The 13,010-nt window shown below is 52.4% G+C and overlaps 2 protein-coding genes across 2 annotated transcripts in view; one reads left to right on the top strand and one right to left on the bottom strand.

Moving 5' to 3' along the window:
* Positions 1–6,286, top strand: part of CLASRP (CLK4 associating serine/arginine rich protein) — a 48,299-nt gene extending 42,013 nt beyond the window's left edge. Inside the window, exons 22-23 of the mRNA XM_026658878.1 lie at positions 5,228–5,252; positions 6,095–6,286. Of these exons, the coding sequence (XP_026514663.1) occupies positions 5,228–5,252; positions 6,095–6,137 (68 nt within the window). The 3' untranslated portion in view covers positions 6,138–6,286. The remainder of the gene's footprint in view (positions 1–5,227; positions 5,253–6,094) is intronic.
* Positions 1–13,010, bottom strand: part of LOC112107877 (zinc finger protein 271-like) — an 879,239-nt gene that overhangs the window by 326,496 nt on the left and 539,733 nt on the right. The window lies entirely within an intron of this gene.

Here is a 13,010-nt window from a genome sequence, read left to right as displayed (position 1 = left end):
TGGGCACCACTCCTCTGTGGTCCTTCTATACGGAGTCCTCGGAGGCGGAGTTGTATTGCTCCAGCAGGAGCAGAAGGTCCTGGCGCCATCGGCAGCCCTACCCACCAGCGTGGCCGGGTCAGTGGCAGGCTCCGCTCCAATGGCCATTCTGGACTCCCTGGGCATTCCTCAGAGCCAGGGGTCGCATTCCAGATCATCGTCAGTGGCCTCGGTGTCAATTGTGCCATCATTGATGCTGTCGGCACTGGGGGCATTGGCTGTAGCGACCACTGCAGTCAGCTGCCACGGCTCCGACGTCGGTGGCTCCGGTATATGTGGCACTGGCGGTCTCGGCACCATCTGTTGTGGCCGCACCGTTCTTCCCATCGGGGACTGCACTGGGACACCGGACACCACAAGACCCCCTCGGCGCCAAGGGCAGGGAGCACGACCCACTGCCAGCCAGGCTTTTGTCTTCATCCTCGCCGGTGATGGGCACATCAACGGCCCCAGCCCTGGAAGACAGCAGGGTCTTGCAACAACTGCTTAGGAGGGTGGCACAGAACCTGGGGATCTAGGTGGTCAACTTTCTTGCCCCCTCCGCGCCCTCCTGCATTGCCCTGCCACTTATTAAAACTACCAGTGAGACCACTAAGAGCTTGTGGCAGACCCCGGCCTCTTTGCCTCCCACGGTGAAGAGGAATGAGCAAAGGCACTCTGTTCCCTCAAAGGGAAATGAGCACCTTTATACGCACCCTCTGCCAGATTCTCTGGTAGGGGACGCGGCTACCAGCGTGAGTGCCAGGGCTATCAGGGGCCCTCCCCAAAACAACGGCAGGTGAAGAAATTAGACCTGTTTGGCAGGAAGGTCTATTCGACGGGGGGGTTGCAGCTCCACATTTCAAGTCAACAGGCCATCGTCAGTAGATACAGCTACAACACCTGCAGAGCAATGGCCAAATTTGAGGAGCTGCTGCCGCAGGACTTCCGCGCAGAGTTTTCTGCGCTGGTTGAGGAGGGCAAGCTCATTGCCTCAGCCACCCGCACCATGGCAACGGGGGTAGCCATGATGAGGCGCTCCTGGCTGCAAGTCTCTGGCCTCCCCTATGAGGTCCAGCAGACTATCCAGCACCTCCCCTTTGAAGGCTCGGCCCTCTTTTCAGAAAAGACAGACGCAAGGCTCCATAGCCTGAAGGACTCGAGGGCCACACTCCAGTCCCTTGGCCTGCATACCCCCACTACACAGCGGAAACGTTTCACGCCGCAACCTCCGCCGCAGTTCTACCAGCCACAGAACAGACAGGATGGCTCTTGGTGGAGGAATAGGAATGGCAGGAAGAGGCCCCACCCTTCCTCACACCAGGGCTATGGCCAGTCGAAGCCGTCTTCAGGCCAGAAGCAGACCTTTTGAAGGCGCACTCGAGGGCGGCGCACCAGCACAGACACTGGATCCACCCCACCTTACCTTCTTGAACAGATTGTCCCCTTTCTACCCTGCGTGGACCCGTATTACATCGGACCGCTGGGGCTCCACATGATAGAAAGGGGATACTCCCTCCAATTCTTGGCCCTTCCACCCCCCTTCCCTGTCCCTCTTCAGGGACCCTTCTCACAAGCAACTCCTCATACAGGAGGTGCATTCGCTCCTATCGCTGGGGGCAGTGGAAGAGGTTCACCAGGAGCTGAAGGGCAAGAGCTTCTATTCCTGGCATTTCCTAATACCAAAAGCCAAAGGCGGCCTCAGGACCACCCTAGACCTGCGAGAGCTCAACAGATTCATGGAAAAAACTGAAGTTTTGCATGGTCTCCATTATCCCTTCATTGGATCCAGGGGACTGGTATGCCACCCTCAACTTGAAGGACGCGTACTTTCACATCGTGTAATCACCGTCCCACAGAAGGTACCCCAAGTTTGTGGTGAACCACAATCACTACCAGTTCACAGTCCTCCAGTTCGGCCTCTCAGCAGTTCCTTGAGTGTTTACTAAGTGCATGGCAGTCGTGGCCATGTTCCTGCACAGGCGACAGGTACAGGTGTTTCCGTACCTTAACGACTGTCTGATCAAGGGCTGCTCCAGAGAGCAAGTGGAGGTGCAAGTCGGGTTCATAACAGCAACTTTCGATGAACTGGGCCTTCTCCTGAATGTGCAAAAGTCAACTCTGTCCCCGGTCCAGCGGATAGAGTTCATGGGGTGGTATTGGACTCCGTGCAGGCCAGGGCATACTCCCGGAATTGCAGTTCCAGGCCCTGGGCAGCAACATTTGAAATCTCAGGCAGTTCCCTACTACAACTGCAAGGAATTGCCTGAAGCTTCTGGGACACGTGGCTGCTTGTACCTATGTGGTACAGCACGCCAGGCTCAGACTCCGGCCGCTCCAATCGTGGCTGGCCTCAGGATATCAGCCAGTTCGGGACAATCTGGACAAGGTCGTCACCCTGTCTCATCGGGCCCTTGACTCCCTCCTGTGGTGGTTTGACCCACAGGGAAGGGAATTCCCACACAGGTGGTATGTGTGGGAGTTCCCTTCACCAGACCTCAGCCATCCCTCTTGTTGGTGACAGATGCGTCAGCTTTGGGGTGGGGTGCACATCTGGGAGAGCTCAGGACACACTCTGGTCTCAGACGGAGCTTGCTCTCCACATTGTCAGAGAGCGGTCTGCCTAGCATGCCAGACATTCCAAGTTTATCTGGAAGGGAAATGTGTATCGATTATGATGGACAGCACCACAGCGATGTTTTATATAAACAAACGGGTGCACGCTCCTTTGCCAGGAAGCCCTCAAGCTGTGGGACTTCTGCGTAGCTCATTCGATACAGCTGGAAGCATTGTATCGCCCCGGAGTACAGAACGAGTCAGCGGACTATCTCAGCAGGTCATTCCACAGCCACAAGTGATCCTTGCGCCTGGATGTTCCGAACTCCATCTTTCAACAGCGGGGATTTCCCCAGATAGACCTGTTCGCCACATGATGCAACAAGAAATGTCAGCAGTTTTTGCTCCTTCCTGAACCACAGCCCGGGCTCCATCGTGGACACGTTCCTCCTTTCCTGGGATGGCCACCTCTTGTACGCGTTCTCTCCCATCCCTCTCGTTCACAAGATGCTCCTCAAAGTTCGGAGGGACGAGGCCTCAGCGATATTGATTGCTCCAGCCTGGCCCCATCAACACTGATACACATCTCTCCTGGAAATGTCCGTGGAAGTCCCAGTCACCTTGCCGCTCTTCCCGGATTTGATAACTCAGGATCCAGGTCGTCTCCAGCACCTGAACCTTGAATTGATGCATCTCACAGTGTGGAAGCTCCATGGCTGAATCCAATGGAGCTCGCTTGTTCGGACCTGGTCAGATAAATCCTCCTTGGCAGTAGAAAACCTTCCACGAGGGCTACCTACCTGGCCAAGTGGAAGAAATTTTCAATCTGGTCGGCGCAACCCTGTCCGTCTCCAACACTCGTGTCCATCCCCCTCATACTGGACTATCTGCTCCACCTCAAACAACAGGGGCTGTCCATATCGTCAGTAAAGGTTCACTTGGCTGCCATTTTTGCCTTCCATCCAGGTGCAGAGGGCCGTTCTGTCTTTGCCAACCCCATGGTCAGTTGTTTCCTGAAAGGTCTCAACAGGCTATATCTGCACATCTGACAGCCGGTCCCGGCCTGGGCCTCAGTCTGGTCCTTTCCAGACTAATGGGGCCACCTTTTGAATTGCTGGCGACATGTTCTCTGCTGTACCTCTCATACAAGGTGGCGTTTCAGGTAGCAATAACATCAGCCAGGAAGGGTGTCTGAACTTAAGGCCTTAACATCAGAGCCTCCTGTGTTCTACAGGGACAAGGTTCAGCTCAGGCCGCATCCGGGTTTCCTTCCCAAGGTTGTCTCCCAGTGTCACGTCAACCAGGACATCTTTCTCCCATTTTTCTATCCTAAGCCGCACTCAAGCAGCAGGAAGCAGAAACTTCACTCGCTGGACGTTCGCCGGATATTGGCATTTTACGTTGAGCGAATGAAACTGTTCCGGAAGTCCATTCAGCTGTTTGTCACCGTAGCGGACAGAATGAATGGGCTTCCAGTCTTCTCCCAGAGGATCTTGTCATGGATCACGTCTATGCATCCGGGAGTGCTATGGCCTGGCGAAGGTACCTGCCCCTCTGCTTACAGCACACTCCACCAGGGCACAGGCCTCGTCAGCGGCGTTCCTGGCACATGTTCCAGCCCAGGAAATATGCAGAGCAGTGACGGGTCATCAGTACGCACTTTCACCTCGCATTAGGCAGTTACCCAGCAGGCCAGAGACAATGCAGCCTTTAGGAGATCGGTGCTTCAGTCAGCGAAACTTTGAGCTCCAACCCCGCCTCCAAAACTTAGGCTTGGGATTCACCTAATTGGAATTGACATGAGCAATCACTCAAAGAAGAAAAAACGGTTACTAACCTTCTCGTAACTATGGTTCTTCGAGACGTGTTGCTCATGTTCATTCCAATACCCATCCTCCTACCCCACTGTCGGAGTAGCCGGCAAGAAGGAACTGAGGGGGTGGCGGATCGGCATGGCCTTATATTGAGCGCCATGAAGGCACGACCCTAGGGTGCACCCAGGCCGACCCGACGGATACTGCTGGGGGAAAATCTTCTGGCTGCCGTGCCTGCAGCGCGCGCACACCTCATTGGAATGGACATGAGCAACACATCTCAAAGAACAGTTCTGAGAAATTAGGGTTAGGGTTTTTTAGTAACATTTTTTTTCCCAGTCCTTAAGCTATGTAGCCAGCCAGTGCGTGAGGCTTTGGTGTTCACACACAACCAGTTGTGGTGTTGTGACAGACCTTTACGCTGCTAAGAAGTGTTTAATGAAACTGCTGCCGTAGCTCGCAGTGCTGCAGATACTTACATGCCTGTTCACCTTGGAGCTCACCAGTGATCGCATAGGTATCGGTGGAACTGAGAGTCAGGTTACCCTCCCCTCTTGCACGGTCAAGTCGGTACTGTTCAGTACGTCCTTTCCCCAGAGCAGTGGGCTGAATCCCCTGCATTTCTCACATAGTTCACTATAAATCAGCACAAGTTTGGAGAGACGCCTCCCCCAGCCGAAAGCTGCTGGAAAGGGCTGTCCCACTCTCCAGAGCAGCCAGGTTACCCTTCTCCTGACCACCGAGCTCTTGTGCCCACAGGGCAGCTGCATTTCCTAAGCCCGTGCCCCCAGTACAGAGGCATCCTCTCCACCTTGTAACCCTTGCTCTTTGCTTTGCAGGTCGGGAATATGGTTCCTCCAGGAGGTAGGTTCAGTCTCCCCTCGCCTGGGATGGGGTAACCAGCCGCGTGCAGCTCCCAGCCCTGCCCACGGGGGAGCTGGGAGGGCAGCCAGTCCTGAGACTTGGGTGTGTAGGCACAGGGAACACACGTCACTCAGGACCCCGTCCCCACATCCTCATAGACCTGGCGTGCCCTGCTGGTCCCACTCGCGCCCCTCGCCTGGCTCCTGGCACTCCGCGGTCTCCTCCAGTCGCTGCCTCACACGCTGCTGGCCCCGGTCGCACCCCTCTCCTGGCACTCTGCGGGCTCCTCCAATCGCTGCTGGCCCCGCTCACACCCCTCTCCTGGCACTCTGCGGGCTCCTCCAGTCGCTGCTGGCCCTGCTCACATCCTTGGCTGTTCACCTGCATGCTGAGGCAGCGGGGGAGGGCAGGGCTGGAGCTGTGCTGAGGGCAGGCTCAGGTGCACTCAGCCAGCTGTGTCCATGACCACTTGGCTGCCCTGTGCAGAGCAGTCGTGCCTGGGCGGGAGAAGCGAGGGGAGCTAAGCCCAGGAGGGCTCTCTGTGGTGCTGCTTGATTGAGGCAGGCAGCGGTTTCAGTGGCCCAGTCCCTGAGTCACCTCTGGGTTCAGCGGGAGGGAGTCAAACAGTGAGGCCCATGTCAGGTTTTTCATGGATCAGAGAGATTGATGTAGCTCTGCTGCCCCCTATAGGAGGGGGGAGTACTGTGTGGCTGCTAGTGAGCAGCTGGGGGCCCTGCAGCTGGGGGCCCTCCTTGCCCCAGCCTGGCCCTCATCAGGGCCAGGGCTGCCCCGGCTGCACGTTCCCCTCCTTGCTTTAACCAGCCTGTCTTCTCCCTTTGCAGGCGTTCACGCTCCCGGTCCAGAAGCCCTCACTACCGCCATTAGCGCGTGGGTCCCAGCGCAGCACTGGTCTCTGCCCCCTTGTGGTGCGATCGGCTCAGCAGGCCCCGCCAGCCCTGCTGTGTAGCAAAGCTGTACATTGCTGTTCTGTTTTTAAGATGCCAGTATCGGATAATAATAAAAAATCCTCCTTAGCCCTTGCAGGAGCCTTAAACTGGGCATCTGGGATGAGGCCTCAACTCGGTCTTCCCTTTGTCTCCAGGGCCGGTGCAAGGAAGTTTTGTGCCCTAGGCGAAACTTCCACCTTGTGCTCCCTGCCCTCCCTCCGCCCTGAGGCGCCCCCCTGTGGCAGCTCCCCCCTCCCCCCCCGGGGAGCTGTGCGGCAGCTCCCCACCCCAGCTCACCTCTGCTCCGCCTCCTCCCTGAGCACGCTGCCCCCGCTCTAATTCTCCTCCCCTCCCAGGCTTGTGGTGCTAAACAGCTGATTGGCGCCGCAAGCCTGGGAGATGGGTGAAGTGGAGCAGCGACGGCGTGCTTGGGGAGGGGGCGTAGCAGAGGTGAGCTGGGGTGGGAAGCCCCTTGGTCCAGGGAGCTGCGTGGCACCTCCCCAGCTCACCTCTGCTCCTCCTCCCCCCCGAGCACGCCGCCCCTGCTCTAATTCTCCTCCCAGGCTTGCGGCGCCGAACAGCTGATTGGCGCTGCAAGCCTGGGAGGCGGGAGAAGTGGAGCGGCGACAGCGCGCTTGGGGAGGAACGCCCAGTTCACCTTAATGGTAGCACCGGCCCTGTTTGTCTCTGCAAGGACCTTCTCCCAGGGTAAAGGCAGAGCTTTCCTGTGACATGGGGCGGTGGAGGGGTGGAGCTGAGCAGTTTGACTTTGGGAGGAGGGGAGTGGGTCTGCAGTGCAAGGGAATGGGGGCTAGGGGGCAGTAGCTGTAAGCTGTGTCCATCCCCTTGGAATGGCTGGGGCCTGCCCCTGCAGACAGCAGGAAAGTGGGAGGAATAAGGCTTGGAGGACACTGGGTGGCTTTGGCTGTGGTTTTCCTAAGGAAATGTCAGCTCCCTCCACCCCTGGGCCCTCTCTGCTAGACGGGCTAGTGCGTGCTCTTAGGGTATGCAGGCCCGGAGTACTGAGAGGGGAGGCTCCTTCCGGGGCGTGAGAGGGCTTATTCCGTCTCCCTCCCACTTCCCTGGTCCTTCTCGCATGAACAGAGAGCAACACTACCCGAAGTCCAAAGGTGCAAACAATTCAGTGTTTATTGGGGTGAACTTCCAGCAAGCTTAAATCGAAGTTCCTTTTTCCTAATTTTCATATCCCAACTTAATTCCTGTTTGCCCCTAATTTAGATAGTAATATTCTTAGCTATACCTTAACCAATCATTTTACTGAGATTTACCTAACAAATCCTAACATTGTAACATGATTAGCTAACCTAGGGGTGGCCAACCTGAGCCTGAAAAGGAGCCATAATTTACCAATGTACATTGCCAAAGAGCCCCACTAATACATCAGCAACCCCCCATCCACTCCCCAGCGCCTGCCGGCAGCCCCCACCAATCAGTGCCTACTCCCCCCACCCACTGCAATCAGCTGTTTCACGTGCTCAGGAGACTATGGAGGGGAGAGGGGAGGAGTGAGGGCATGGCAGGCTCAGGGGAAGGGGCCTTGGGGGAAGGGGTGAAGTGGGGGGCAGAGCAGGGGGTTTTGCAGTGAGCACCCCCCAGCACATTGGAAAGTCAGCATCTATCGCTCCGCCCCGGAATCAGTGCCTAGGAAAGGAGCCACATAATAACCTCTGAAGAGCCGCATGTGGCTCCGGAGCCACAGATTGGCCACCTCTGAGCTAACCAATTATATCCCACCACCTTAATTAGTTCACACCCAGCAAAATTAATTATACAGCAGACAGAAACAATCACAGAACCAGCCAGACACCATGCAAATAAACAACAGCAAAATGGGAACTATAGTGACAAAACAACACAGAAGTGAGGATTTCACAACTACATCTATAAAGACATATGGGTTTCCTAACCATGTCTATTGATCAGTGAGTTCTTACCAAACAGAAAACTATCAAACTAAATTTCTTTTTACATCTTCTAAGCTCTTTCCTTTCTCTGGAGGTGATAGATCGGATCACCTTCCTAACAGCCCCAGATTGCCTTATTTCAGTATGACTGGTTTGAAATGTGTGCGGATGTGACCGTTCGCTTCCCAGCTTACGGCTGCTCCCGCTGCTTAGCCAAAGGCCTTAGCTTAAGAACAGGGCCTCAGACTGTCACAGTGAGAAAAGGTCCTCACAGGCAGACAGTGATTTTGAATCTTTCTTTTATACCTCTATAACTAGCTACATGATAAACATATACCTACATTCTTAAAGTATAGGCCTTTACAGACAGGCCTGAATCTATATCCTAACACGGGGCTGTGAGGTCTCCATGCACTAGCCTGGGCCTTTTCTCTGGATGGTTCTGTTCCAGTTGGGTATGGACCTGTGGCTACTAAACCTGTACATGGCAGGTGCAAGCTCACCTGCTCCGAGTAGGATTTAAACTGATGGAAGTGTTAAACCAGAACAACTTATGTGTGTGTACGGGTCAGAATCCAAACCAAGTGCCTGTTCTGGTACCTGCAGCGTGCTATTACCTAGCTCTTTAAATGCCACTACACCACTGCGAGGAGGCTGGGTAACAAAACAAGAATTGCAATACATAGAATTGTGGGACTGGAAGGGACTTCGAGAGGTCATCTAGTCCAGTCCCCTAAGTATTATCTAGACCAACCCTGACCGGTGTTTGTCTAACTGTTCTTAAACACCTCCAATGATGGAGATTCCACAACCTGCTTTGGTAATTTATTCCAGTGCTTAACTGCCCTAACAGGAAGGTTTCCCTAATGTCCAACCTAAACTGCCCTTGCTTCAATTTAAAGCCATGACTTCTCCTATCCTCAGAGGTTAACAAGAACAATTTTTCTCCCTCCTCTTTGTAACAACCTTTTATATATTTGAAATCTGTTATGTCCCCTCTTTCTTCTCCAGACTAAACAAACCCAATTTTTTTCAATCTTCCCACATAGGTCATGTTTTCTAGACCAGTAGCTCCGAACCTTTCTAGACTACTGTATCCCTTTCAGGTGTCTGATTTGTCTTGTGTACCCCCAAGTTTCACCTCATTTAAAAACCACTTGCTTACAAAATCAGACACAGAAATACAGAAGTGTCCCAGCCCACTATTACTGAAAAATGGCTTCCTTTCTCATTTTTACCATATAATTATAAAATATATCAATTGGAATATAAATATTGTACATTTCAGTGTATAGTATATAGAGAGTATAAAGTCATTGGCTGTGTTAAATTTTAGTGTGTGCTGATTTTGCTAGTGCTTTTTACGTAGCCCGTTAAACTAAGCAAATAGCCCCCTGGAAAACCTCTGAGTACCCCAGGAGTACAGGTACCCCTGGTTGAGAACCACTGTTCTAGACCTTTGATCAGTTAGTTGCTCTTCTCTATGCTTTCTCCAATTTGTCCACATCTTTCCTGAAATGTGGCACCCAGAACTGGACACACTATTCCAGCTGAGGCCTAATCAGCAGAGTAGAGCAGAATTACTTCTCGTGTGTTGCTTACAACACTCCTGCTAATTGGAGCTGGTTGATATTAGTGAAACCTGGGGGAATGATTTGCATGCTTAGGATATTAAAGATCAATGGTTGTAACCTATTTAGTAAGAGGAATAAAATGGGCAAAAGGGGAGGGGAGCTTGATGTCAAAAAGGCCATTACCTGTTTGAGACATTGATAACAGAAGAAAGTGCTGGTGAATGCTTATGGATCAATGTCTAACAGATAAAGCACAAGATGGGGTATTAGTTGGTGTCTGCAACAGCCCACCATACACTAGGGAACAGGCTGACTGGCTCCTTACACACCTATCTATAAAATGTAGGGAAAAAACTGATCCTGGGAGACTTCAAGTAGAGTGACACGTGCAGCCTGTATTAAAACATCCTTGTGTTTTTTTGGGGGGGGGGGCAGGGCTTGCTGCTTGGCCCCTCTCGCTTTTTAACATTTTTATTAATGACCTGAAACAAAACAAAATCATCACCGAGAAAGTTTGCAGATGATATCAAAATTGGGGGAGTAGTAAATGAAGAGGACAAGTCACTGGTTCAGAGCAAGTTGGATTGCTTGATAAACTGGGTGCAAGGAAATGGCGTGTGTTTTAATGCAGCTAAATGTAAATCTAGGAACAAAGAATGCTATACCGACAGGATGGGGGACTGTCCTGGGAAGCAATAACTCTGAAAGTGGTTTTTTGGGGGGGAGAGAGGGAATGCTGGATAATCAGCTCAACTGAACTCCCAGACATGCTGTGGCCAAAAGAACTAATGTGACTCTGGGATGCATAAGTAAGGGACTCTCTAGCAGGAGTAGAGTGGTTCTTTTACCTCTGTATTTGGCACTGGTGCCAATGCTGCCAGAACCCTGGGTCCAGTTTACATGTCTGCAACGGCCAATAAAACTAGGCTAGATCCAGAAAGTGATTAGAGAGGTCTGGGAAACTTGCCTTACATTGAGACTTGAAGGAGCACAATATCTGTATTTTAAAGAGACCATTAAATGGTGGCTGGATCATGATCTAGAAGTATCCCCACAGGCAGAAGTTATCAGATACTAGAGGGCTCTTTAATGTCACAGATACAGGCAGACCAAGACCCAATGGCTAGGAGTGGAAATTGGATAAATTCAGACCAGTGGATTGGAACAGGATATATTATTAATGGAAATATCTGATCTCCTAGGCTGCAAGGAACCTTGAAAGGTCATCGAGTCCAGCCCCCTGCCTCTTCACTAGCAGGACCAAATACTGATTTTGCCCCAGATCCCTAAGTGGCCCCCCTCAAGGATTGAACTCACAACCCTGGGTTTAGTAGACCAATGCTCAAACCACTGAGCTATCCCTCCCCCCATTTAGATAATTCATTTACTAAAGGCTGTAGTGGATTCTCCAGCACTTGCGAGTCTTTCACTCAAGATTGGAGCTGTCTAAAAGACACACTCAAGCTCAGCCCCAAGTTTGGAATGCAGGAATCGCCAGGTAAGACTCCCTGCCGGTCAGACTAGATCACCATGATCCCATATGGTTTAAAAACATTAAAATCTATAAACGCCCACCTGTTTTAGCAGAAACATCCAGTGCATGTGCTTACCAAGCAATCCCAAGAGCCAGCTACAGCTACCAACAGCCCTCCATGCTAGGGTTGTGTTGTGAATAGGGAAGAACATCTATGGCTCACTATGCTGAAGCTGGGAGGACACCACAGAAGTGTCCAGCAAACAAAATGGAGGCAAGATGCCTGGCTTGTCTCATTTTCACAATTAACTCGAAGCAGAAATATGCCTGGGCAAATGCCAAGCACCAACTCCAGCTGCTCAGTGTCTGCAGGGAACTTGTTCTAGGGGCCTGATTTTCAATCTAAGTTACCTTAAAGGGGCCTGATCTTCAGGGTCCTCGGCAGGTTCTGAAAATCAAGTCTATCTAAGACATCTCCCATTGGATTCCCAAGGAGTGCAAATTGAACCTTTAGTCACTACTGAAAACCTTGGCCACTTAGCTCATTTCCAGGTCAGAGGGGTGAGCCCCATGGCAGGTTCCAGAGGAGAGATAGTGGAGCAGGGATTTCAGATGCCAATTCACAGAGTGCATTAGCTTGCCAAGTTTCATCTCAAACGGCTGGGCTCAACTGCTCTGTCCCACCAGGCCAATAATCCATGCAGCCACATTAACTTGCAGCCTCCCCCTGCAAGCCCGTGTGGTCCTCTTGTCCTTCTGAACTGTCCAAAAGGAACCAGGGAGATCAGATATTAACTACAATCTGAAAGAAATTCGAGCTGGAAAATCCTACTGCATCTAGTGGGCTGCCCCTCCGCCCATGCCCGATGGCGCTCTGCAGACTTCTACCAGCTTCCCCGGGAGACCAGTGCACAGCCTGAGACCTTGCTCCTGGCTCAGATTCATCCGAGATTATTGCGTGCTCCGCTTCATCCTATTACTTTTCAGCCTCACCTCAATCACAGTCCACAAGGGCAGACACGTATTCTAACGCAGCCTAGGCCATCACAGTGGCACAGGCCTCACCTCTGTACATCCCAGCTCTGTTCTGCACCCTGCCCCACACTATGTTCTACATGGGGGCTGGCAGTTCAAACCTCACAGCAGCAGAAACAGGGAGACTTTGGTTTTACTGCCACAATATCCTTCCCTCCTCTGATATTCATGAATCGCACTTTCGGCTGGGTGTCTGGACAGAAGGGAGGGGAGGGGTGCAGCAGTGACAGACAAGGCTCCTCAGGTTTCTTCCCCAATTTGAATAGGTGCTCATAGTTACCCACAGCCAATAACAGGGATGCCAGGTGTTCACTGAGCCAACCAGACTGGTAACGTTCAGCGAGCAGATTTGGTGAGCAGGAGCTATTTGCCGAATGATAATTTTGGCCTCTGTGCTCCAAAGTGGTGGAAACTTTTAGGGGTCCTAGTCAGTGGGGCCAAGCGGATTATCCAAGGGAATGGGATATTATGTTTCTATAACTAGAAGATAAAAGAAACAGAGATAAGTTGTGCCAAATGGATGCCGCTCCATGCACCCCCAGCTCCCAAGCTCTTTTCCACTCCAATTCAAGGCCATCTCCAGAGCAGCACAAATGGGTGGAGGGGAAGCATCACTTTCCAGCTATGACGCTGGGGCCTGCGAATTCACCTCCAGTCTGAAAGGTGAAGAAAGGACTCTGCAAGCTGTACCCGAGTGTGTTTTTATTAGAAAGCAGGACAGGTGGGGGGCAGGGTGCCTGTGGCAGTCACAGCTCGAAGGTGTAGGAGATGATGTCCGAGCAGCGGAGCAGCGCCTCCCTGTG

The sequence above is a fragment of the Terrapene carolina genome, unplaced genomic scaffold (genome assembly GCF_002925995.2).
Source record: "Terrapene carolina triunguis isolate 2854851 unplaced genomic scaffold, T_m_triunguis-2.0 Scaffold517, whole genome shotgun sequence".
NCBI lineage: Eukaryota > Metazoa > Chordata > Testudines > Emydidae > Terrapene > Terrapene triunguis.
This window is presented reverse-complemented; position numbering and strand designations above follow the sequence as displayed.